Source organism: Palaemon carinicauda, chromosome 22 (assembly GCF_036898095.1).
Source record: "Palaemon carinicauda isolate YSFRI2023 chromosome 22, ASM3689809v2, whole genome shotgun sequence".
NCBI lineage: Eukaryota > Metazoa > Arthropoda > Malacostraca > Decapoda > Palaemonidae > Palaemon > Palaemon carinicauda.
In genome coordinates, this window is record NC_090746.1 from 115,388,969 (window position 1) to 115,412,211 (window position 23,243).

A 23,243-nucleotide genomic window follows, 5' to 3' on the forward strand; every position below is an offset into this window, starting at 1 on the left:
ACGGCCCATCGGGGGCCTACACCTACCTTACTTCAGAGACATATGACTAAACTAACGGACTTAACAGACGTATGCAAATTGTTGATACAAGGTTAGGAACTTAGTTTAGATTAGGGTAGTTAGTCGACTAGGCGTTAAGACTGCCCCAGCCATGACTGAACTTGACTGTTGGGATCCAGTTCACTGCAACACATGGAGATGTCCTATATCAGTCAAGGTAACTACTGAGGTCCTCTCAGGTCTGTTTGTATTCTTTAAAGATTACTTAATCATATCAGCTGTTTATATTTCTACTTATGCCCTCCATCCAGGATAAATGCTGGTAATCGGCTGAATTAAGTTATACAGGTTAAGTGTGAGACAAATGAATTTTTAAATTTAAAATTAATTTTCGAACACTTACCTGTATAACTTAATGGAAGACCCTTCCCACCTCCCCACATTATCATAAGCAGCTTTACGACAATATATTCTTAAAGAATGGCTCAATAACCGGTTGGTGGAGGGATGCCCACCCCCTCCCCACCATTGGTGGGGGAGGGATAGGACCACGTGACCAACTGTCATTCTAATTGACAAGCAGTTACCTGTTAAACAGTAAAGCCGTCAGGGCTAAAGATTTTGACGACCGTTCGTTCCAAAAAGTCTGCAGGTATTGTGCTTTAGTTTCATTCTTTATCAAGATTTCCTTAATTTTATCAACTCAATCTTGATGAGACTTTTTGGTCCAATTGTCGGTTGGTCACAATCAATGAGGGTAAGATAATTAGTCACCTAATTAGTTATCTGTTTGGAGCCGACACAGATGTGATCGGCTGAATTAAGTTATACAGGTAAGTGTTCGAAAATTTATTTTAAATTTAAAAATTCATTTCCCTCCTCCAGAGGACCAAAGTTCATGGACAATTCCTGGGTCGGTTAACAAAGCCAATTTTGGTAATGGCGGCTTCCGCCCTTGTAATGTTAAGTCTCCCATGAAAGGTAATCTATTACATGTAGGAACAAATCCCAAAATTAAAAGGAATTTTATTTCAATTATACAAACTAGGCCTTTTTTAAGTTACACGGCTCTCTTCAACCAGCGCACAAGTACCTATTTAAGTGAAGGTCACTCTACCTGTCAGTTGGGCGTGACTTCTTTCTCCTAGCGATCAACTCTGTTTACTGTACCTATTTTGAAAGTCCCGTGGCAGTATCAGTTTTTCTGACGTCCTATTCCTATTAAAGCTTTCATGTTTGTGTAGCCTAGTTGGGAAAAATATAAATTGCTTTTAAACAAGTGATTTTTTTGGTATGACAACAGTTTAATTTTAGTACATAGTACCCTTAACCAAATCAATCTTGATACTACCACATTGTATCATAACCTGTTAAGTTTACCAATAACAATTGCAGATTAATTTGGTAAAATTGGTGATATTTACTGCAGATATTTTATAATAAATACTGTACTGAATGGAGTAAGTACATAAAATTTTTAATCTTACAGGTTTACAAACATTGTATGGTTTGGTATTTTTGTATTGATAATAGTGGATTGCATTTCAAAGCTGTACCTTGGCCATAAAAACGTTCGCTGAACATTGGTAAGTAAATTGATGTTAGTTGCATTTTTTAATTACCGGCATATGAAGTTGTATAATACATGAAAAATTTGTGATGTTTGGAAAGTCATTATGAAATTGTATTATACATGCTAAATTTGTGATAATGTTTGGAAAGCGTTTTTTTTTTTTTTTTTCTCAACAGAGTACAAAATGGCCTCCATGGTAGCTCACAGAATGATGGATGATGGGCTAAATTCTCAGTCTGGTCAACAGCCAGATGTTAATCAGCCCGTTAGTGATGCCCCAGATTATGGCCAATCAGAATACTACAAATCAGAAGAGGAAGAGTCTTCTGAAACTATGCATTCTCTAACAGCGGATGAATCGTCCGACCCTGTTGACTTTTCTTCTCGTGAAGAAACAGATTATGGCAAAAAAGATTTTAGGTTGTCCATTGGTAAGGAGGGGAAAATTAAGGGAAGACCTGGTTTTATCACCACTAACAGCGCTAGACCAGATCCCCCTGTCATTCCAGGTCGATCTGTTATGTTGGCCAAAGGGAATATCGTCAACACTACACCTGGGCGTAATTTTGGTAAGTTTTATTTAAATTACTAGCTAGTAAATCAAATATTGTGACAGCTCAACTTTTCACTAGATCAGTCTTTGTAGGAGCAGTAACAAAATTTGTACTGTATTCTAAACATATTGGGATATTCTACAGTTTGCTTTTTCTTTTTATTGCATTCTGAAGTTGATAGATACAGTAAGGACTTGTAGGAAAGATGTTCCCTTTATTACTCAGAACTTGTTCACAATGACGTTTTTAAATATTTTAAAACTATGACCTTGCTAAAGAATAATTGTTTTTTTGCATGTTTGCTGATGATTTTTTGTCAAACTTAATGAGAACCTGCTTGGCTCTTGCTGATTTTAGTTCCATAACCCCCATGAAAAGCTAAATACAATTACATTAATTCCTATTATCTGTAATTTAGGTTATAGTCTTTGGTACTTGCTATGATATGCATAACCTAAAGCACATTCTTCAAAAAATTTACATTCTAAATATCTAGAGATCCATATATAGATGGATGTCACTGCTTTTTAAGGGGTATATTTATACGTACAAATATAACTATTGTATGTACTTTGAAGTAAAATGAGCCAATAGGATATGGACCACTTGAATAACGGATAATTGTAATGTAGCCATTAGAGTACAAGCAAAAGAACAGTCGTACCACTTTTACATGTTAATCTCATAAAGGGGGAACTTATGTTAAAGTTAATAATGTATCGTTCAGATTTTTCTTTGGCACTTTGAATGTGGATTGTTAAAATTTTCCCCAAGTTTGATGGTTTTGTAATTACTTTTGACAATTCCAACATGTATTTAGAAAAATCTGTTCTTGTGAAGCCCAAGGTACTGTAATAGCTTTATTTAGGCAGTAGTTTGTACATATATAGATTATTTTATTCCTTTACATTCTGGAGGAGAGCTCTTATCAATACTAGTACAGTTCCAGTAGGAGTAATATCTTAAGTTTTTTTTTTTTTTTTTTGTATCGCTAACAATTTTTGGATCGCTTTATATTTTTATCTCCTAGATAAATTTCATTGTCCTCTAGTTATACTTATGCTAGTGTTGGCATTCTTGGTAACATACTGATTAATCTATTTCATCGAAGATGAACTAAAATAACTTCTCATTGTGTAGTGGACAATACAGGTGGAAATGTGTGTGCACGCACTTCAGAGCCAGGCGAGAAAGAAAAATCAACTACCCGGCCCTTTTCACGTACAAGAAGGAAAAGAAAAAGTATTTCGTGTTCTCAGTTACCTCGGGATAGTAGATGTCCTGAAAGTGATTCTGGATTACTATGGGGATACACTGGTAAACAGTGGTTGTTGTTGTTGGTTTTATTGTCTGGTACGTTAACATCGTCATTTGCTGTCTGCCTGTTTCCTCCATTTTTCCCAAAAATAGTAAGTAACTTGTCAATGATCAGTTTTAACAAGATTATACTGTATACTTAATTTTAGTTGAATTGTAGCAAGTGTAAAATCATTAAACACATAAAAATTTCTTTTTATCATCCACTGTAAACCTCTTGTGGGTATATATTTTGAGGGAATTTGAATGAAACTGCAAGAATATTTTCCATAAGTTTTCAATAAAATTAAAATCTTTCCATGCTCTAATTACTTTGGCTGTTATTGTTAAAGTTTAAGATGGCATGTTAAAATTCTTTGTTTATTATACTCTTATTAAACTACAGTAACCATTTACATTAAGTGGTTGGGTTTAGGAAAGTCTGAATATACTAATCACTGGCATATTTGGAACATACGGACCATTGCAAGTTTTCCCAGTGTAAGATTCTTTTTATATTTAAATAGTTCTTTTAAGTATTCAGACACTAACCAATCCTCCTAATTGACTGATCTTAAAAAGAAAGATAAGATTAGGTTGAAAGATCAGTGTTCAGCTGCTTAAATTTGTCATTAGCATACAATAATTGACTGTACAGTGTGGCTCATTTATTAGGATCTCTTATTTTTTCACAATACTGCAGTTTCGTTGTAATGTTTGATACGTTTTTTTATTTACTTAATATTATGAAACATTATCAAAATCCTTTTTTTTTCAGGCACAAGAGAAAGGTGCAACTGCTACTATATTTGGAATGATAATTGGGACAAATTGCCTCACAGCATTTCTGGTTACACCACTAGTTGGCAAAAAGGTAGACTGCTCCTTTTGAATGTACTGGGGTTTCTAATAAATTATTTATTATAAGATTTCTTTTCCTACTAGTCTTCTTTTTTCCCCCCCAGTTACAACATATTGGAGTCAAGTTTGCCTTTACTGCCGGGTTATTTTGCAGTGGCGGTTGTTGTGTGCTTTCTGGGTAAGTATATTTAATTATCAGTGTTGCTGTATGTACGTTATAGTACAGTGTTTGTGATATTCTAGACTGTCAAGGGCTAAAATTTTAGACTATCATAGTCTAAGGAAATGATTGAATCCTTCTGCATAAATCATTTATATCCACAATTTAAAGCTATTATTATAAGGGTTTTGCTGAAAAACATTACTCTTGCCATTTCAATATTAAAAGCTAGCAATTCAGAATGATAGGTCACGCTACTCTTTGGAACTTGAACTGGATGCATTGAATTTTGTCATTCTCGGGTAATGAATATTTTTTTCAGTTTTCTTGAATGGTTCCCTCCGGGTGCACTGTTTGTGGTAATGGCAATATTGATCCGTATGACTCATGCTATAGCCAATGCAGGCATTAGTACTTCTACATTTGCATATATTGCTGCAGAGTTTCCAGATTCTGTTGCAAAGATATTTGTGAGTATTTCATGGTGTTTTTCTCTCTCTCTCTCTCTCTCTCTCTCTCTCTCTCTCTCTCTCTCTCTCTCTCTCTCTCTCTCTCTCTCTCTCTCTCTCTCTCTCTCTCTCTGATTATTTTAGTTTTACTTATGAAATTCACTGATATATGGAGAGCCACAGGATGTTTGTTGGGTTGAGTAACTTTTCAATTTTTCTGGGAACATTGTACAGAACTAAAGAAATTTGTTTGGTTTTATTTAAATACTTTTTAGATCTTGCAATTCCTATGATACATTTAAATGGAAATTAAAATTTTCATCTAGCATGCTGTCCTGTTTATGCAAATTCCTTTGATTACTTAAGGGTTTTAGTAGTGTTTCTTTATATCTTACCTCATTTTTTTCACTCTTCTCCAATCTTGCTGTCTAACATAACACTTTTGACTCGGAACTCTACAGTGTTACTTAAGATGCACTCGGGCCCTGAATGACCTTGCGAATCCCAGTGGAGGGCTGTAGGATAATTCTTAAATTAAATCCAATCAAATCCACTGTCATCCATAGCCTGCATAATATAAAAGGGGAAGAACAATCAACATTGCTTTCAATCTAATTTAGATATACTGTAAAAGTGCAAGAGAATTTAGTTTAAAAGTTTGTATGGGAAATTTTGTTAATTGACTTTGCAGATGACACCAATGGCATAAAGTAGGTTTGAAAGCAATGGAAAGGCAAAACAAATTTGTAAAAAGTCCATAAAGCTTAATCAAAATCTTCTGCAATATTTACTTTTATTTCTTGGGTATTGGGGGGGAGGTGGCTGTAAAGAGTTATGAGAACTTGTCTCAAATTCAGAAATATCATAGATATGCATTTAAAGATTAATATATATTTGCAATTTATCAAAGTTTGTCAAAGAAGCATAGATGAGAAAATATAAATACATATCTATGAATTTTAGCCTTGGTATCCTTGCATAGTGTTTGAATCGTGAGGAGGACGTGTAATATAGGACTTAAAGAAAATATTTATCTGTAAATAAACAAAAATTAAATAATTCTCTCTGAAGCACTATTTAGAAAATTGATATCTAGTACAGTAGTACCTTGGTTTAAGAGTAATACTGAATACGAACAAGTTGGTTTACAATAGTTAGAGTAAAAAATTCCCCTCTGTATGCATATTTTCTTCTATGCAAAAGTAATAAGACCAGCACCTATACACTACCCCTGCAGTATTGAAGCAATTTGTACACATTTTTTCAACCGGGCTCTCTACCCTCCCTTACTAAGACAGTCAACTTTCACACGCTGAACAGCAATCTTATAAACATCTATTCTTAGTAGCATAAGTGTCTTTGGAACTCTTGTTTGTATGGTTGTGACAGTGTACTTTTTCAAATTGTTCTGGTTTTGTTCACAGAAAAGTTAACAGCAAGTAACAGTACATACTAGTTTATGTACAGCATCTAGACAATGGATCCCTATGATGATTTAGGCTGTAAGATGATGATACCATTGAGGTGAAAAGAGAAATAGAGGCATGAAAAAAGTTGTCGCACACCAGGCTAAATTATACTATCCAATCATATATTGACAATCGGTATTCTCAAAAAAAAAAAAGTGGGGGGTGTGTGTGGAGATTTCATCAGAGGAAGTTGGGGGGGGACAAACCTTAAGCTTAGTGATATAAGAGTCTGAAAATATGGGAAACCTTGCAAAATCTTTAGAACACCCGGATAAGGCTTTGGGAGGATAAGGAGCTAACCTATTTACTTATATTGCCATGTCTTAATTTCACAAGTTTTTAATGAAAAATTAAAGTATAATTCTCTAAATAGGTACTTTGTGTAAGTAGTTTATCATAAGTATGAAAATTCAATGCCCAAAAAGCATAAATTAGGAGATTCAATTTGTGATAGTGATAGTCATTCATGAGGGAACTTCCGATATTTTACCTGGAGTTCTCATGAAAAGATTTCCCTCAAAGCAATAACCCCCACCCCTCTTTCTAGTTTCCCTCACCAGCCATGATTCTCTTCTAAGGTAAAGTAAGAGTTGGGTTATCAATACTGAACTTCTATACTGTATATGGTTTTATATTAATTTCTGATGTTAGGACATTATTTGTTCACTTAATTACATTAGACCTTTGAAAATGAGTGTATGCAAGTCTGGAATGCATAGCGTATTTTAGTTGGCGAGCTAGCTCCCAGTACAATTTGAATGTAAATGGATGTACTGTACTACTGTAATTACTTAATTGGTTTGACCTTGATTAATACATAGGGAATTATTGATATTATTATTATTATTATTCCTTGCTAAGCTACAACCCTAGTTGGAAAAGCAGGATGCTATAAGCCCAGGGGCCCCAACAGGGAAAATAGCCCAGTGAGGAAAGGAAATAAGGAACAATAAAATATTTTAGGAATAGTAACAATATTAGAATAGATATTTCCTATTTAAACAATAACAACTTTAACAAGAGGAAGAAAAACTAGATAGAAAAGTGTGCCCGAGAACTCTAACCCAAGGCAGTGTAAGACCATGGTACAGAGGCTATGGCACTACCCAAGAATAGAGAACAAAGGTTTGATTCTGGAGTGTCCTTCTCCTAGAAGAGCTGCTTACCATAGCTAAAGAGTCTCTTCTACCCTTACCAAGAGGAAAGTAGCCACTGAACAACTACAGTGCAGTAGTTAACCCCTTGGGTGAAAAAGAATTGTTTAGTAATCAGTGTTGTCAGGTGTATGAGGACAAAGGAGAATCTGTAAAGGATAGGCCAGACTATTCAGTGTCTGTAGGCAAAAGGAAAGAACCGCAACCAGAGAGAAGGGTCCTATGTAGTACTGTCTGGCCAGTCAAAGGACCCCATAACTCTCTAGCGGTAGTATCTCACTGTAATTACTATTTGGTCTGACCTTAATTGTTTAACAAGTATGGAATTAATTAGGAATGCAAAAATTTGCTCAAAGGTACATCCCAAGCTATAGATAATTTTCCTTTAACTACTTTGTTTCTATTTGGAAGTTATCTTTATTTTACTTTGCTCTAGAAGAGGTTACTTAACAATATCAACTTTCAAACTTCTTGCATTACTTAAATTTAGTCCTTTGATATTTTGAATTTATTTCCAGGCTTTCACACGAACAACAATGAACGTGGCTCAGATGTTAGGGCCCGTAGTTGGAGGTGCACTTTACTCCTTGGGAGGCTTCAAGATGCCATTTCTGGTAATGGGAACTATACAGATGACCATGACGTTTGTAGCCATCGGTTATCTAGTAGATTTTAAAGGTAAAAGGTCAAGTACCTATAACTCCATTTAGTTACTGTACGTTAATCATGAATTAATCAGATTGATAAGGGTAAAAGCAAATTTAATTATATATTCACTATAAATTAAATACTGTATAACTAAAATGAATGTAGTACAGACCTAAAACAAAATAATTTCACATGTAAAGATTTGAAATTAAAAGTATTAGAAGGAAGATAGAAATACCTTCTTAATAAAATTCTAATAAATTGATTAGTTTGAATAAGATACTGAATATGGTGTAGGGCTTAGCCTGTACTCCATTTTCCTCTTTAATAGACAAATTAAAATTAGTCTCTGAAAAACTTAATAATGCAGAATAAAATTAATTGCATACATTGATATAGTACAGTAGTAGACTATTGTTTTTATCTTGGGGGGGGGGGGGGGGGGATCCTGAAAATTTTTTAACCTTGTTCTGTTAAACAAACTGTTGGTTATCACTTGTCTAGGACAGTACCTCACTGTAGTCCTTCATATACTGTGCAGCGTATTAATAATTGAACCATATGTCTCAAGTTCATTAAATTATAATGGGTAGAATTTTCCTTTTATGAGCTTTCTGGTTATGAAAGTAATTATATAATATTTTGTTTGACCTAGTGTTGATCCATCAAGATTCAATAACTATACAATTTCAGATCTCGGGGACAGAGGCACCAACTCAAAGAAACGTGAGATTCAGATTACCCACCTGTTTGCTATTCCTGGAATTTGGTTGTCATTTTTAACTTTCGTGTTTTCAACCATGAGTAATGGTTTCCTGTCTGTGACATTAGAACCACTTGTACTTCGTAAGGTAATTATATATTATTTCTTTACCACTCCCTTCACTGACCCCAACACTACATCCTTCATTCAGTCTTCTGACATACATCTCCTTTCACTCCACCATTTATAGCAAAAACAGAACCCAAGTACTCAAACTGATCTACTTCAAATACAGTAACACTCCATTCAATGTGACATTCAGTTTAACACCACCCTACCTTCTTATGTCCCTCATAACCTTACTCTTACCTACATTAACTCTGAACTTTCATCTCTCACACACCCTTCTAAGCTTGCTAATTGACACTGCTTTTCCTGCAAGACTGCAACCAATAGTGTCATCCCCAAAAAACAAATTAACCTCCCACTCATGATCACTCTCACGGGTTTAATTCCTCGACAAAGCACTCGAGCTTTCACCTATTATAGCTCCAATAACCAATTTGTGAACAACCATGGTGACATCTGACATCCCTGTCTCGCCCACTGACACGATGGAAACCTCTCCCACAAGTTATTCCCTATCCTAACACATTTTACTGCTTAAGAATATAAACTAAACTGCTTGCAACAGCCTTCCACCAATTCCATATAACCACCTCACATCCCACATCACTTCCCTATCAATTCTTATCATAAGCTTTCTCCAGATTCGTAAACGCAAAATATCTTGTCCTCTCGTTAAATATTTCTTGAAAATCTACCCAACTATAAAAATTTGATTTCTTACATCCCCTACCTTTTCTAAAGCCACCCTGCACTTCTAAGATTATATCCCGTTTTATCCTTAATCCTATCAACTAACTTTTTACCATATACTTTAACCACATTAAAAAACAAACACACTAGAAGGGATATTTCTCCAGACAAAGCATCTCTAGCACAGATTGCAGATTTCCTAGCCTTTGCCAGGAGAAGCATCTCTTGGTTGCGGCTATCAAAGGCTACTGCTTGGCCTTTGAGTACGGTCTTTCGACTAAGAGGCATAGACCTCTCGGCCACCTGGGAGCTGTCTATGTTCTTGAGGAGCTTAGAGCCGTATTTTCCATCCAAGGACCTAAGGGCCCGGTAAGAGATGTGATCTTAGTCCTCAAGGCTATTCGAGGTACCCTGTTTGAGCTTTGACAGGGATTCGACACTAGCTGTCTTCTTGCTAGCCTTAGCATTGGCAGAGAGAGTGAGCAAGTTGCATGGTCTCTTAATCACCTGCTTGCTTTGTGCCAGATACAGAATCCAACAGTGCTTGATCCCAGGTGCTAAATCCTTTCTGACTCTCTTTCCCTGTTTCTTGGATTCGTCAGATTAATGACTCAACGCTCTTGAGCAGCCACATGCCAAATTACCCAGATTAGCTTTTTGTTTCCCTTCATTGGTGAAGCTCCTAAATTTCCTGGTCAGTGTTAAACTTGGATTTAGGCCTGGACTCTTAATAAGAATTCACATGAATTCAGAAAACTCTTGATAGTATTTCCTGACAGGGCTTGGGCTGTTAAGTGTTTTCACAATTTCTCAAGTCTCTTGATCATACCACCTCGAACTTAGGTTAGCCAAAGCAGGTAGGAAAACCGCATATCTTTAACTGTCACTAGCCCTTCTGAAGAATAGATATCTCGCCTTGGCACAGTAGTTTATGGCAAAGACCGTTAATCTAGGTAGTGATAACTTCCATCCTTCTCTCTTTACAAAGATGACTAGTGGGGACTAGAATGACTTCCTCTTTCTGTCCTTGGGGGAGTATAGGATAGAGAGATCCTGAAATGGTTTGGTTCTAGCTTCATGGAACAATCTTGACACCCTCTCCCATGAGGGATCAGGCCTACCCTGGACGCTATCACACAAAGCTAGAATATGTGCATCTACCCTAGCCTTCTGGAAGAAACTGTGGTGTGAGTGCTAGAGGCTGGAGTCTCAATGTGCCAGGCAATCTTTACAGCCCACTATTCACGGGACTATACCCACAAGTCTTTAGATTAAGTTTTTCATTGGGATCTGTGGTGACTACTAATCAGGTTGTGTAGGTTAGTATCTCCCTACGGGACAAGAAGCATCTTCTGTATAAGTTGTGCTGTTAGTCTAGGATAAGAGGTAGTGTCTGGCCCTTTTCTTCTTCCTTTCACTCCCCTGTGGTGCAGTGGTCTTTCAGTTATTTGCTGGATTGCATGTTGATCTGGGCAAGCTTCCATACCGAGCAACTTTTCTGTATAAAAGGCAATTTGTGATCTTCCGCATCCTCCTTATGAGGAGGGAGATGGATAGGGTGTTGGATACATTATGCCTAATTGGTTATACATAGTGATATCATACCCTTCTGAGGTAATAGGGTCTTCCTCGACAGACTTTTAGCAGACTGAATCCTTGCCCAACCCATGGAAATCTATTCTAAAGTGTTGGAAGGTGGTAAGAATCAGCACACTCACCTCTATCTGGTCAGCGTACTGAGATTCATGGGTTTTTTAAACCTGTCTGTACAGTAGTTATAGGGCCTCCTTCCTCCTTATGAATGTCTTTTATTAAAGTGTAAGGGCTTGTATCGGTGTAGGCACAAATCTCTAATTTTAAAATTTTAATTTTTCATACCAGATGAAAATCTAAGTGGCTGCTGAGTGTGCTGGCTGTGGGCAGGACGGGACTTCCCAGCCGCCCCCAGTACCTATAGACACAGTTTTTAATATTTACAGTTCCAGTCAAGTTAAAAACATATTTCTATTATTGGACAAAGGTTTATAAAAATTACATTAAAAATCTTTTAGACTACTGCATATACTTCATAATTGTCACATAAAAAATATATCTATATTAAATATAATAATTTGAAAATGTAGACTAAGAATAATTTAAACTCAAGGTTTTGATTAAATTCAATTTTTTGTTAAAACGTGAACACAAAATTTGGAACATTCTTTTAGAGCAAAAACATTTTTATCAAGCTTCACTGGATACTGGGTGTTTAGACAATTTATCCTTAGCCAGTGTGTGACCCTAGTGTCATGAAAATTATGCAAACTATAAAAACCTTGAACAATATGGTATAGTAGAATTTGTAGAAGTGGAATATGAATGTTAAACTTAGTGAATCTTGTCAGCTGGTAAAAGTAAATCTTATGTTAACCGATTTCCTACAATATCAAAAATAAAATTTTGTTAGATTGAATCTTGAATGAAAAATTACAACATTGAAAGTTTTTTTTTTTTTTTTTTTTCTCTCCACTTAACATCCTGATATTTCAAGTTCAAGACCTGACAATAGTGTATTGAAAAAAATCTTACCATGTTTATCTAATAATGATTATTAAATATAAACTTACTTTCAGTTTAACTTGGGGCCATTGTATATTGGACTGCTATTTGGTCTAAAAGATGGCGCAAATAGTCTGGCCTCCCCATTATGGGGATGGCTGTGTGATCGATATCGTCGAGTTAAGATATTCATCTTGGTTGCCTCCTGCTTAGCTTTTCTGTCATTTGTACTTCTTGGACCTCTACCAGGGTTACCTATAAAAAGGTATAGTATATAGAAATTTTAATTTCATAAATTTTACCTTTTAGATTGTTTTAGTTTAAATTTGCCTTTCCAATTGTGCCTTTTGGAATGTGGATCTTAATATATTCTATGGAAAAGGCATGGTCCTAACTACTGTATTTGCTGGCACAAACAGGAACAGGAAATTTTTTTTTTGGAAGACTCCATGCACTAACTTCCACCCCAAAGGAGCTTCATTCTGACCATGTATTCCTACTGGCCAGACATTTTTTTTTTCCCCGAACGGAAAACTTGAATAATGCTGCTGTCAACAAATAATGTATCTTGCCCCTCTGGACTTGACCACTTTGCTATTCACTGTTATCAAATATATGCTAAAGGGCTTTTGGCAATCTATTTCCTGGATTGTGAGCGAGTTAGTTAACCCTTTTACCACCAGGCTATTTGGAAATTTCCAACCCTTAACCCCCAGGGGGTTATTTTTTTCCCAGCACGTTTTGCAGTGCATTTTTTTTTAAATTGCTCTAACAGCCTTAATTTTTGTCATAGAGAGGTCAAGTTGGTCTCATTCTTTTGGAAAATGCATGAATTTTCTCAATTATCAAATATGAAAAAATTTTATAGCATTTTCTTACCCATGGGGGTAAAGGGATGGCTTTTGTGAAACGTACCAGTACGTCCTTTGGGGGTAAAAGGGTTAATGAATGCTCCAGAAAGATTTATTTGCTTCATTGTTCCAGATTGCTACCCCCACATCAGTACAGGAGAGCCATCATCTGTACTCTGCATGTCTTATCCTTTCAAGAATTAAATTTTATAAATATGAACAATTTGCCACAGAAGGAATACCCAAAAAGACAAATATGATGAAACTGAAATCTTTAATTATTTTAATAATCAGATCCAACCATAAACTTTTGCAGGAGTACTTATAGAACATTTCTTTTCCTTAGTACTTTAGGTATTGTGATAGCAGCACTGATTTTAAATGGATTTGGTATTGGTGGACAACAAGTAGCTGGTGTGGTAGATGCAATGAGGGAAGCTGTGTAAGTAACATTATAGCTTTTTGTTTGGTCATCCTATACTTGATTTACTTTTAAAGCAATATATTCTTAATTCAAAGTTCACAATATGGTTTAGGAAAAGGATCATTGAATTTATGGCTATTTTGGAGTAAAAGTGACCAATAATGGTATGATAAGAGGAAACTTGGCAGAATAAGTGAAGCGAGTATAATAGTAGGACTTGAATTTATTGATTAGAAGCCTCAATTTCTCAATGATCTAGGGATGGTTTTCTTTTGTCCTTAAAAAACACTAAGTGAATTAAGATTTCTTACTGTATTACATTGTAACATAGTTATGCATACAGTATTTGCTATCAATCCTTAATGTGTTTTCAGTGTGGATGGAAGCCAAGGTATTTCCTTCGGCATATAATCAGTGCTTTTGTCAATGTCAAAATGATTAATGCTCTTTTCTCCCTTAATGTAGTTGTGCTGGATTCCCAGACGAAGCTGGCACACATGGCTGTGTTGCTGGACTTTGGGCCTCTCTCTCTGGAGCTGGACGCTTCACATCCCGAGCTGGTACTGGTATACTTGTTGATCACATTGGTTTTCGCAAGTCATCGGTCGTGGTTGTGGCTTTGCATGGTGCTATCGTAAGTAATAACCTAAAAAAAATTTATGGACTTTTAAATACTTTTAACTAGCTTATGTACTACCATGCCATTTTATCCTTGCTTCAAATATTTTTAAAAATTGTAATGCACAGTATTTGAAGACACTCCTTTCCCCCTCCCAAAGTGTCCTATAAAAATTAGTTCCAATATTCCCTGGTCTTGCATGGAGAAATGTCCAGGGGGTAATGTAGGGGAATGGTGGATCAAAAAATTTCATTCAACTACAGTAGAACCTCTGTTTACGAACGACTCCGCTTACGAATTTTTCGGTTTACGAAGTGATTTTCTCTGAAAAATTCGTCTAGGTTAACGAATATCGTATCGGTTAACGAATTTAAATTTCCCTCCCACCTGCCGTTTTTTGTGGAAAAGTGTTAACGCCACGCTTCCCGATCGCATTTTTCATGGAAATAACTTAACGACAGCATCTCACAATGGAGTCACGTGACTCCTCCCACGCATACCTACCACCCCCTAAACCCCTTTATTACCCCCTTCACTCGTTCATTATCTCAGTATCCGCCGTCTCGATAGCATACATACTTAGTGAATTCGTGGATGATTTCTTTGTGATTTTTACACGTGGTTTGTGATTTGTTTTATTTTCACTCATTTGTGATTACAGTACTGTACTGTGTATTATTGTGATAGACAATGGCTCCTAAGATGTCGAAGAAGGAAAGCAGTAAGAAGGTGATGATAACGATAGAGATGGAGATCATCGAGAAGCATGACCAAGGCATGCGTGTGAAAGACATTGCTAGTTTTTTCAATCGCTCGCAGTCGACGATATGCACAATATTAAAGAAAAAAGAAGAAATAAAGGCCGCTAAAGTAGCTAAAGGTGTATCGTCGTTGTCAAAACAACGGCCACCTATTCTTGATGACGTAGAAAATTTATTAATGGTGTGGTTAAATGAGAAGCAGCTCGCAGGAAATTCAGTAAATGAGAACATGATTTGCGAGAAGGCAAGAACCATTTACGAGGAAGGAGGCACTGCACAATCACTGTCTTCGAGTGAGATAAAAGATTTTTTAAAGAAGTGGGAAGACGTGAAAAGTTTTCTCGGAAAATGTCCCGAATAAGGCTGAAACAGACCGTGCAATAAATTTATTAGTCGATAATGGGGTGGGTCACTTCTATAAAATTTTAAAGAACAGACAAAAGCAGGTGTCTATTGAAAAATATCTTGTGAAGGGGGAGAAAAGAACTGTGAAAGACAGCGACCAAGTCTCGCAAACGCAAAACCAGTGATAGTGAACGCCATTCTCGCGAGAGAACTCCAGTCAACGTTCCTGAAGTTCTCATGGAGGGAGACTCTCCCTCCATGCAGTAACCCCCTCCTCCTCCTCCCCCTCATCTCGTCTCCATCAAGCCAGCAGCGACACTCCTCTAAGGTAAAGTTCAGGTTTACTGTGCATGCATATCCATATTTTCATCATTAAATGACTGCAATATTTTAATAATTTTGTGTAGAGTACAGTAGAGTACTGTATGTGTAAGGAAAAATTTGTGAAAATTGGTTTTTGTAGATGGGTTGAACTAATTATTTCGATTTTATAACATTCTTATGGGGAAATTCGTTTCGCGATACGAATTTTTCAGTTTAAGAGTTCGCATTAGGAACGAATTAAATTCGTAAACCGAGGTTCTACTGTATTAGTTTTAGCACAACTATTAAGATGAACAGTTTTGAGGACTTGATAAATGTAGTCTGAACTGGGAATACAGGACACGGTAATATTTTTTTTCCATGTAATGGCAGTAGTAGCTATTTTGCAGGACCACAGTATATGCATTTTCTTCAACTTGGTGCTTTTCCCTTAATTGTTTGAAGCTCTCTACTCTTGTATTATTGACATTGCTTATAAAACATTACAATGTTACATTATATCTTTCATAATTATGGTTAATTGTGACATTATTATGCCTTAAGATGCATTCAACCAAAGATATCTTTTAAACCATTTGTGAACCTCGAACTATTTATGAAATGCTTTAATTTTTTAAAGTATATTTTCGTTTAGTGTAACACCTTTAAATTGATTTACTGTTTTTGGTTTGGTTATTGAAGTTTTTTAATCCTAACATATAAAAAAAATAACACTGCTATGAAAAACACGTCCGAACGTTCACGGGTGCTAGCAAGGAATGATGGGAGAATGATAGGTGGTGTGTGTGTGTGTGTGTGTGTGTGTGTGTGTGTGTGTGTGGGTGTGTGTGTGTGGGGGGGGGGGTAGTAGCTGTAGTGAACGACACCTTGTAGTAACGGGATTTTGAGGAGGGAGAAGTCTAAATGGATAGGGACCTCGGGTAGTGGTATCACTCTCCCCAGTTTTAATACAGACACCCTTTAGGGGTGAACGAGCTGGGTATATTCCTGGCATTCCATGCAACTTTTTCCGCTGGTATATTTAGCAGAATTTATACTTTTGAAATGGTGATTTAAGGAGCATTTCACAGAGCGACACAGGTTGAGCCCAGAAGTAGACTTTTCCTTCGTCAAAATCACTTTCCTGTTTCGCAGTGGGTTTACTTTATTAACTTTTTCATTTCAGATAGCACTCACTACAGTGTATCTGCTTTTCTATAAAGAGAAACCATACAAAAGGTTCCAAGATATGGATAATAGTTCTAATGGCAAGTATCCTGATACAGTAGGAGAGAACCCTAACAGAGTTGGTACAATATTCACGACAACGCCATCGGAGCCCGTCACTGCGAAAGCTGTAAGTTTACTGTGTAAATGGTTAGGTTTTGTTTAACCCTTTTACCCCCAAAGAACGTACTGGTATGTTTCACAAAAGCCATCCCTTTACCCCTATGAACGTACCGGTACGTCCTCACAAAAAAATGCTATAAAATTTTTTTTTTCATATTTTTGATAATTTTTTGAGAAAATTCAGGCATTTTCCAAGAGAATGAGACCAACTTGACTTCTCGATGACAAAAATGAAGGCTGTTAGAGCAATTTAAAAAAAATATACTGCAAAATGTGCTGGGGAAAAAATAACCCCCTGGGGGTTAAGGGTTGGAAATTTCCAAATAGCCTGGGGGTAAAAGGGTTAATAATGCGCATGTTTAGTAAAGACAGAAAAATATCCACTTGCCATGGGGGGAGTGGAAGGTAAATCTTGCAGATTTTAGTTGCAACATATTAAAAAATTGCCAGGCAGAATACGTACCCATAGCTTAAGTGTTTTTTTTTTTTTGTTGCTGTGTATTTGCTTTTATTGCTGTATTTTCTTCCTATTGAATATCCTTTTCGACCTGAGAAATTTTAATTATTACTTATCAGCCTCCATTGTTATATTTCTTTCAAAGTATTAATTCCTTGTATTTCAGTTAATTGGTAAAAATGTTTTAGATGAAAGTATGTAATTTGTGATAGATATTGGTTACTAGATACTAAGCCACAGATAAAGGCTAACCTAATTTATAAAGTTTTGAGTATTTATACATGTGGGATTCTTTCCCTATTCTATTTACAATGTTCATTTTAGTTGAATTTAAAAAAAATAGTATTTTTGAAATTTGTCTCTAACAATGCATACTAATTAATAAAATCTTTCAGATAACCATTGATGTTCCAAATTATCGTGAAGACATAGAAGACAGCTTGTTTCTTGGGTCATCCCCCATTCCAACACCTACAAGGTAAGTTGTAAACTCTTGAATTATTGGTTTTTAATTCCTACATTACCAAAACTTAACTTTTATTGAGGATTCTACTAGATGTATGATTTTGACATACCGTATATGGAGGAAAGAACTAAACAAGCGAGTGTATAAGTAAACATTTAAAACCATATAGTGTATAAAAAAGGGGGAAAGCAAGAGTAGTCATTCCCTACTAGGTTATGTACAACCTTTTAAAATTATTTCCATTTGTAATTCAAGCAAATTTGCATTTAGATCAATCTTACCGAAAAACTGTGCCTATACACGGCGCAGCAAGATATGAATGATACTGTATTGTAGGGCACCTGGATTTACTGTTATTCCCCTACTGTTGCCACCTCTACAGATCTCCTTCCCTATGTGTCAGCCCTCTACATTATCAGGGGTTAGGTAACAAATATTGAAAATTGCTTGCTGTACTAGTTTCCCAGAGTGGGTTAACTTGTAACCTACCCACTCACTGGCTACTGCCTACCTACAGTTCCCACTGTACTGCACTGCCATTATTTTAATGTTCCTCTCGCAGGAATGTATTGTAGTTCATTCTACTTTAAAGAGGTAATTTGACAGTATTAACATGGCTACAGTACAAGGCAAGTAGACTTGACAAAATCATTGCCACACCACCCAATGTAAAAGTAACAAAACACTTGTTTTTATCAGATACTGTACAGTAAAAAGTCTAATTATTGTTGGTTGAAATGTACCCAAAATTGAAAATAAATTTTTTTTAATGAAGCATAATAATCTTTTTAATAACTCTGATTTTGCAGAAATAATCTTTTTAATAACTGATTTTTCAGAATGCCATGTGCTTAAACTAGTCGGTTGGCTTTTGAAATAGAATGCAATGTTTTAATTCTTAGTCTAGATTGTGTACAGTACAATACTGTAAATATACTATTTAAGTTTATTTACTTATGAAAATTTATCTTACCACAAGTGAAAAAGACTTCTATTTCTATACACCGAGTTCTACGCACTAAAATCTGTGAAGCATGATTCAATGTTAAAGAAAAGTTTATGCAACCTTGTGTACTCTACATGCGGAAGCGTACCTGAACTCAAGTCTGATACCCTGTTTCAAAAGTTGATAATGGGCTGGGGACTTCTTGATATGCCAACCATTGATAGTACAGAGTACAGTTATTCTATATATAGTGAGAAGCAGCTTGTTAATATTCAGAAATGCCTTTTACTTCTAGCTGTGTAACTTTTGTTAGTGGTTAAAGTTCCCAAAAGTGTTCTGGAAAACATTGTAGTCAGTTTTTAATGTACTTTTTCTTAAACAGGTATGCAAGAGAGAGTTGCAACTTTTCATCCCCTCACCAGTCCAGCTCAAGCTCCTCTTGACTTTAGAATATATTTTTTATTCCTGTTTATAGTGTTTTTGCATCACACTTAACTCCAGGTAAAGGTATTCATTACTATCGCTTGGAATTGATGTTTGATTCTGAGATCAAAATCAAACTTTAGGTCCCATTTACTCTTTATAAGTGATATTATGATTGTATGTATTGCTGGTAAGTGTTACTTTTATATATATATACTTGGCCAGTTTTTAAATATTGTATTTTCTGGGGGTAGACATGTTATATAATTTTTAAGTTTAAAGTTTATTGAAATTTTTAAAGTAGAAACAGGTCATTTTATTCTGGAAACTGTCATTTATAACAAGTTTTTGGTATTCCAATGGTAGCTTTAATTTATATTTTGTTATGGATACACTAAGTGTTATTTATTGTTCAGTATGACCATTAACATGGTATATCAGCATTATTTTACCAAGACTATATTTTGAGGGTCTATACAATTATACAGAAATATTCTTAACCTCATCCCTGTTTTATATAGTAATATATTTATTAGCTCATTCAAGTTTTTTCAAGTAGGTAATTATAATAACTACCCAAGAGCATTAGAAAAGTTTTTATAGAGGAATGTATACAGTACAGTAAAATAGCAAATAATGTTACTAGTAAAAAATTAATGATAAATCTAATTTAATATTTCTTGATTAAGAAATACATTAAATCTGTTAATTTAAATTAGTCAAAATAAAAGTTAGAACTATACTTTTGACAGTGCTACACATTTAATGTGTTTATCCTCTTAGCACTGAAGCGTATATTGCAAAGCAAAAATAAGAATATGGACTATAATGTATAAAGAACTACAGTAAATGTGAAGACCTAATTGCCTATTAAATAGAAAAGGCACAATGAATGGATGTGGCAAGGATGGTTTGGTTCTATTCACGCTTTGATAATCATTTTCTAGTCTGTTTTTTTTTTTTTTTCCACTTAAACTCGGCTGCTTGCTGTGAACTAAAACCCACTACTTGAAAATGTGAAAAATTATATATTGGTAGTAAATGGCCAGAAATGAGAGGGGAACAAATTTGAAACGGTCCCTATTTCCAGATTAACATCTTTGATATTCGAAGGCATTTCAGATCTAGGATATTGTAATCTCGATAAAATTATTTCCGTTGAGGTTGAAATTTTTTTTGGAAAACTGTAGCAGGTGATGAAGCTTTATAATTGTAGTTATTTGAAAATTTATATTCCCATCTAGTATTGAAACTAACTCTATAACTAGGTCCAGTACACAAGTTGAAGGACAAGAATGATGCAAAATAAAACATGAATTGAATTTTTGGGTGGTACAAAACCATATGTAAAGATTGAAATAATAACTACTACTTGACATTGGAGAGAATTATGCGGAGATATGTGGGAAGTATTTGCTTTAATCACATCCTGTCATTATTTTGATGTACATATTTAAATTCATACCTTCAGATTAACTGATTAATTAAATGTACTTGGATTAGTACTTACAAAACCTCAAATTAAGGCTATTTTTTAGTTGCAGGCTGGTTTAATTAGAGTATCGATTGCGAAAACTTTTGAGAAACCTAATACTACCATTGATATAAAAGCTATCAAGAATAGGCCACAGGCAGCTTTTCTATATACTGTACAGTACTATGCAATTGTTTGATTAGCGTTGTTCTATTTAGATTATATTAAACCTACTATTAGTTAATAAACTGTTGTAGGCTACAGGATTTAATAGTATATGCTACTTTGCATATGGTTAACATTATAATTTAGTACTATCATAACCATTCAAGAGCATAAATCAATAATAGTCGGATTATATTAGGCCTACTATTAGTTAAACTGTTGTAGGCTACTGGATTTAATAGTATATGCTACTTTGCATATGGTTATTATAATTTAGTAGTAATATAACTATTCAAGAGCATAAATCAATAATAATGTAGTGGGAGTAAAGAAATTAGTTTAGCAATTATGTACAGTATATAGAGTACCGGGTAATTAATAAAATGTAAGATGAAGAATGAGGAACTTTTGATTAATTATACTATACATCTAATTTTAATGAATTGAAGATAAGGTGGTAATAAGTTATTAAACTTGCACAGTTCTTGGCAACTTTAGTGTAAAACGTTGATGCAAGTAAACTTCTGGTATAAAATGTCAGTTGCATGTACATATAGTTGTGAATTATATCATTGAATACTGTATTGAAATATTTTTTATCCTATTTTACTTTTGTCTGAAACTTATCTAAGAAACTTCTTATATCACTTATGGAACATGCTAAAATTGGAATAAAAGCAATAACCGATTTATAAAAGTTATATTTTTTGAACTAACATAAATGAAATCCAAATTTTTCGCTCAAACCACCTCCTCATGTTCTTATTCAGTTTTTATAAGCTGTTTTATCATTACACTGAGTATTAAACTTTCTTTCCTTCCACTATACTAATGCCTCTAGTAAGAGACTTCAGGCGTCTACTGATAACGTGGTCTGTCATACTTCTTATTCAGTCTTGTAGTCTTTGAACAAAGACATGCGCTCCAAATTATCATGATTTATTTTCTAATAATATCTCCCCTCCTCCCATGCCTATTAATGCAGAGGCCCTCTGTAAGATTTCACTAGTTTTCTCAATCTTGAGCTTCTAATTCAATACTACTACACTCATCATTTCCCGCTAAACTCGTCACCTATGTAGGCCAGGGTCTTCCAGCTCTTCGAATACCTTGAGGAGTTAACTAATCTCTCGCAGTGCAAAGAGCATGCCCAAACCATCTCCATCTACCCCTCGCCACGATCTCTAACACATTTGGCACTCGAGTAGTTTCCTTTCTCGTCCTGTCCTGCCATTTAACACACTATTCTTCTGAGGGCTTTCTCAAATCCACAAATTCTGTAGGACAGTTTCATTATCATATCAAGGCTTGTCTTTGTCCATACAGTAACATCAATCTCGCTAAACTGATATATAGCCTGATTTTTATACGTAATTTCAGGAGATTTGATTTCCATAATTGACTTGCCCTAGCCATTCATTGTCAGAGTTGCTTTTTTCTATCTTAAACTTTTTCATTTTTAGTGGCTTGAAATTAGATTCTAAAATACATCACACACCTAATTTAGAATCCTGATACACTTAAATTATCTATTCTATAATTTCATACAAACTTTATTAGTTACCAATAAGGAAAACCAAATACCATGACCAAGAATGATTTGTAAGCATATGCTTGAGCAAACAAGATTTGGTTTTAATGAAACTTATTATAGTACAACAGTTAAAGTATTTTGTCTTGCCAGACTTAGCCTAGATTAGATATTGGTGTGCACGGTTCCATGAATTTTTAAGATGGTTTCCGCTTTCACTAAATACTGTTTTCAAGTGGTAAAGTTGAAAGGTGAGGCAAGCAGGCAGCTAGCAATACATGAACCATGACTTGTAGAATCTAGCACTAAGACTATTGGGGGAAGGCCTATAAACTATCACTGTACAGTATACAGTATTAAAAATATCCATACCGTGTAAAAGCCAAATATAACTGAATGCCTAACATGTAGTGTAATCTCAGAATGAGCATCTGGAAATAACTTGCTTTGGTTTTTCACCCTAGTATGATGCACAAAATGTAAATGAAATTAAACTTTTAAATAATAGTAAAACTTGGAAATACAGCAAGGCAGCCCCATCAGACAGAAATCTAACCACCCTTTACCTTTAAAGGAACTGAAGAAAGGAGTCATATTGCTCAAGTTGAACAAAGCTGCAGGAATAGATGGAATTTTAAACAAGTTCCTGAAATGCCTGGGGCCAAAAGCACAACACTGCATTTTCTTCAGTTCATGTATAAAGCCCTGTCTACACGATGGTGCGTACCCACGGGCAAACAGTGGTACCAGACCACAATAGTTAATAAGAATGAAGGTTAATGACGTCAGAAGCGTGAAAACCACAGACAGGGATCTGGCATCAGTGTTGCCAGATCTCTGCCTTTAGTTTTCTCACTTCTGACGTCATCAACCCTCATTATCACTAACTATAGTAGCCTGGTAT

General features: G+C 35.2%; 1 protein-coding gene across 2 annotated transcripts in view; it reads left to right on the forward strand.

The window, feature by feature from the left end:
* LOC137616707 (MFS-type transporter SLC18B1-like) overlaps positions 1-21,390 on the forward strand; it is a 33,436-nt gene extending 12,046 nt beyond the window's left edge. For both annotated transcript variants that reach the window (XM_068346701.1, XM_068346700.1), the window contains exons 2-15: positions 1,490-1,586; positions 1,750-2,142; positions 3,268-3,536; positions 4,202-4,297; positions 4,389-4,462; positions 4,767-4,914; positions 8,035-8,194; positions 8,858-9,015; positions 12,299-12,489; positions 13,422-13,517; positions 13,965-14,133; positions 16,714-16,884; positions 17,730-17,812; positions 19,129-21,390. In XM_068346701.1, coding sequence (XP_068202802.1) covers positions 1,758-2,142; positions 3,268-3,536; positions 4,202-4,297; positions 4,389-4,462; positions 4,767-4,914; positions 8,035-8,194; positions 8,858-9,015; positions 12,299-12,489; positions 13,422-13,517; positions 13,965-14,133; positions 16,714-16,884; positions 17,730-17,812; positions 19,129-19,189 — 2,061 coding nt within the window. In that variant the 5' untranslated portion in view covers positions 1,490-1,586; positions 1,750-1,757 and the 3' untranslated portion in view covers positions 19,190-21,390. The remainder of the gene's footprint in view (positions 1-1,489; positions 1,587-1,749; positions 2,143-3,267; positions 3,537-4,201; positions 4,298-4,388; positions 4,463-4,766; positions 4,915-8,034; positions 8,195-8,857; positions 9,016-12,298; positions 12,490-13,421; positions 13,518-13,964; positions 14,134-16,713; positions 16,885-17,729; positions 17,813-19,128) is intronic.
* The last annotated feature ends 1,853 nt before the right edge of the window (positions 21,391-23,243 follow it).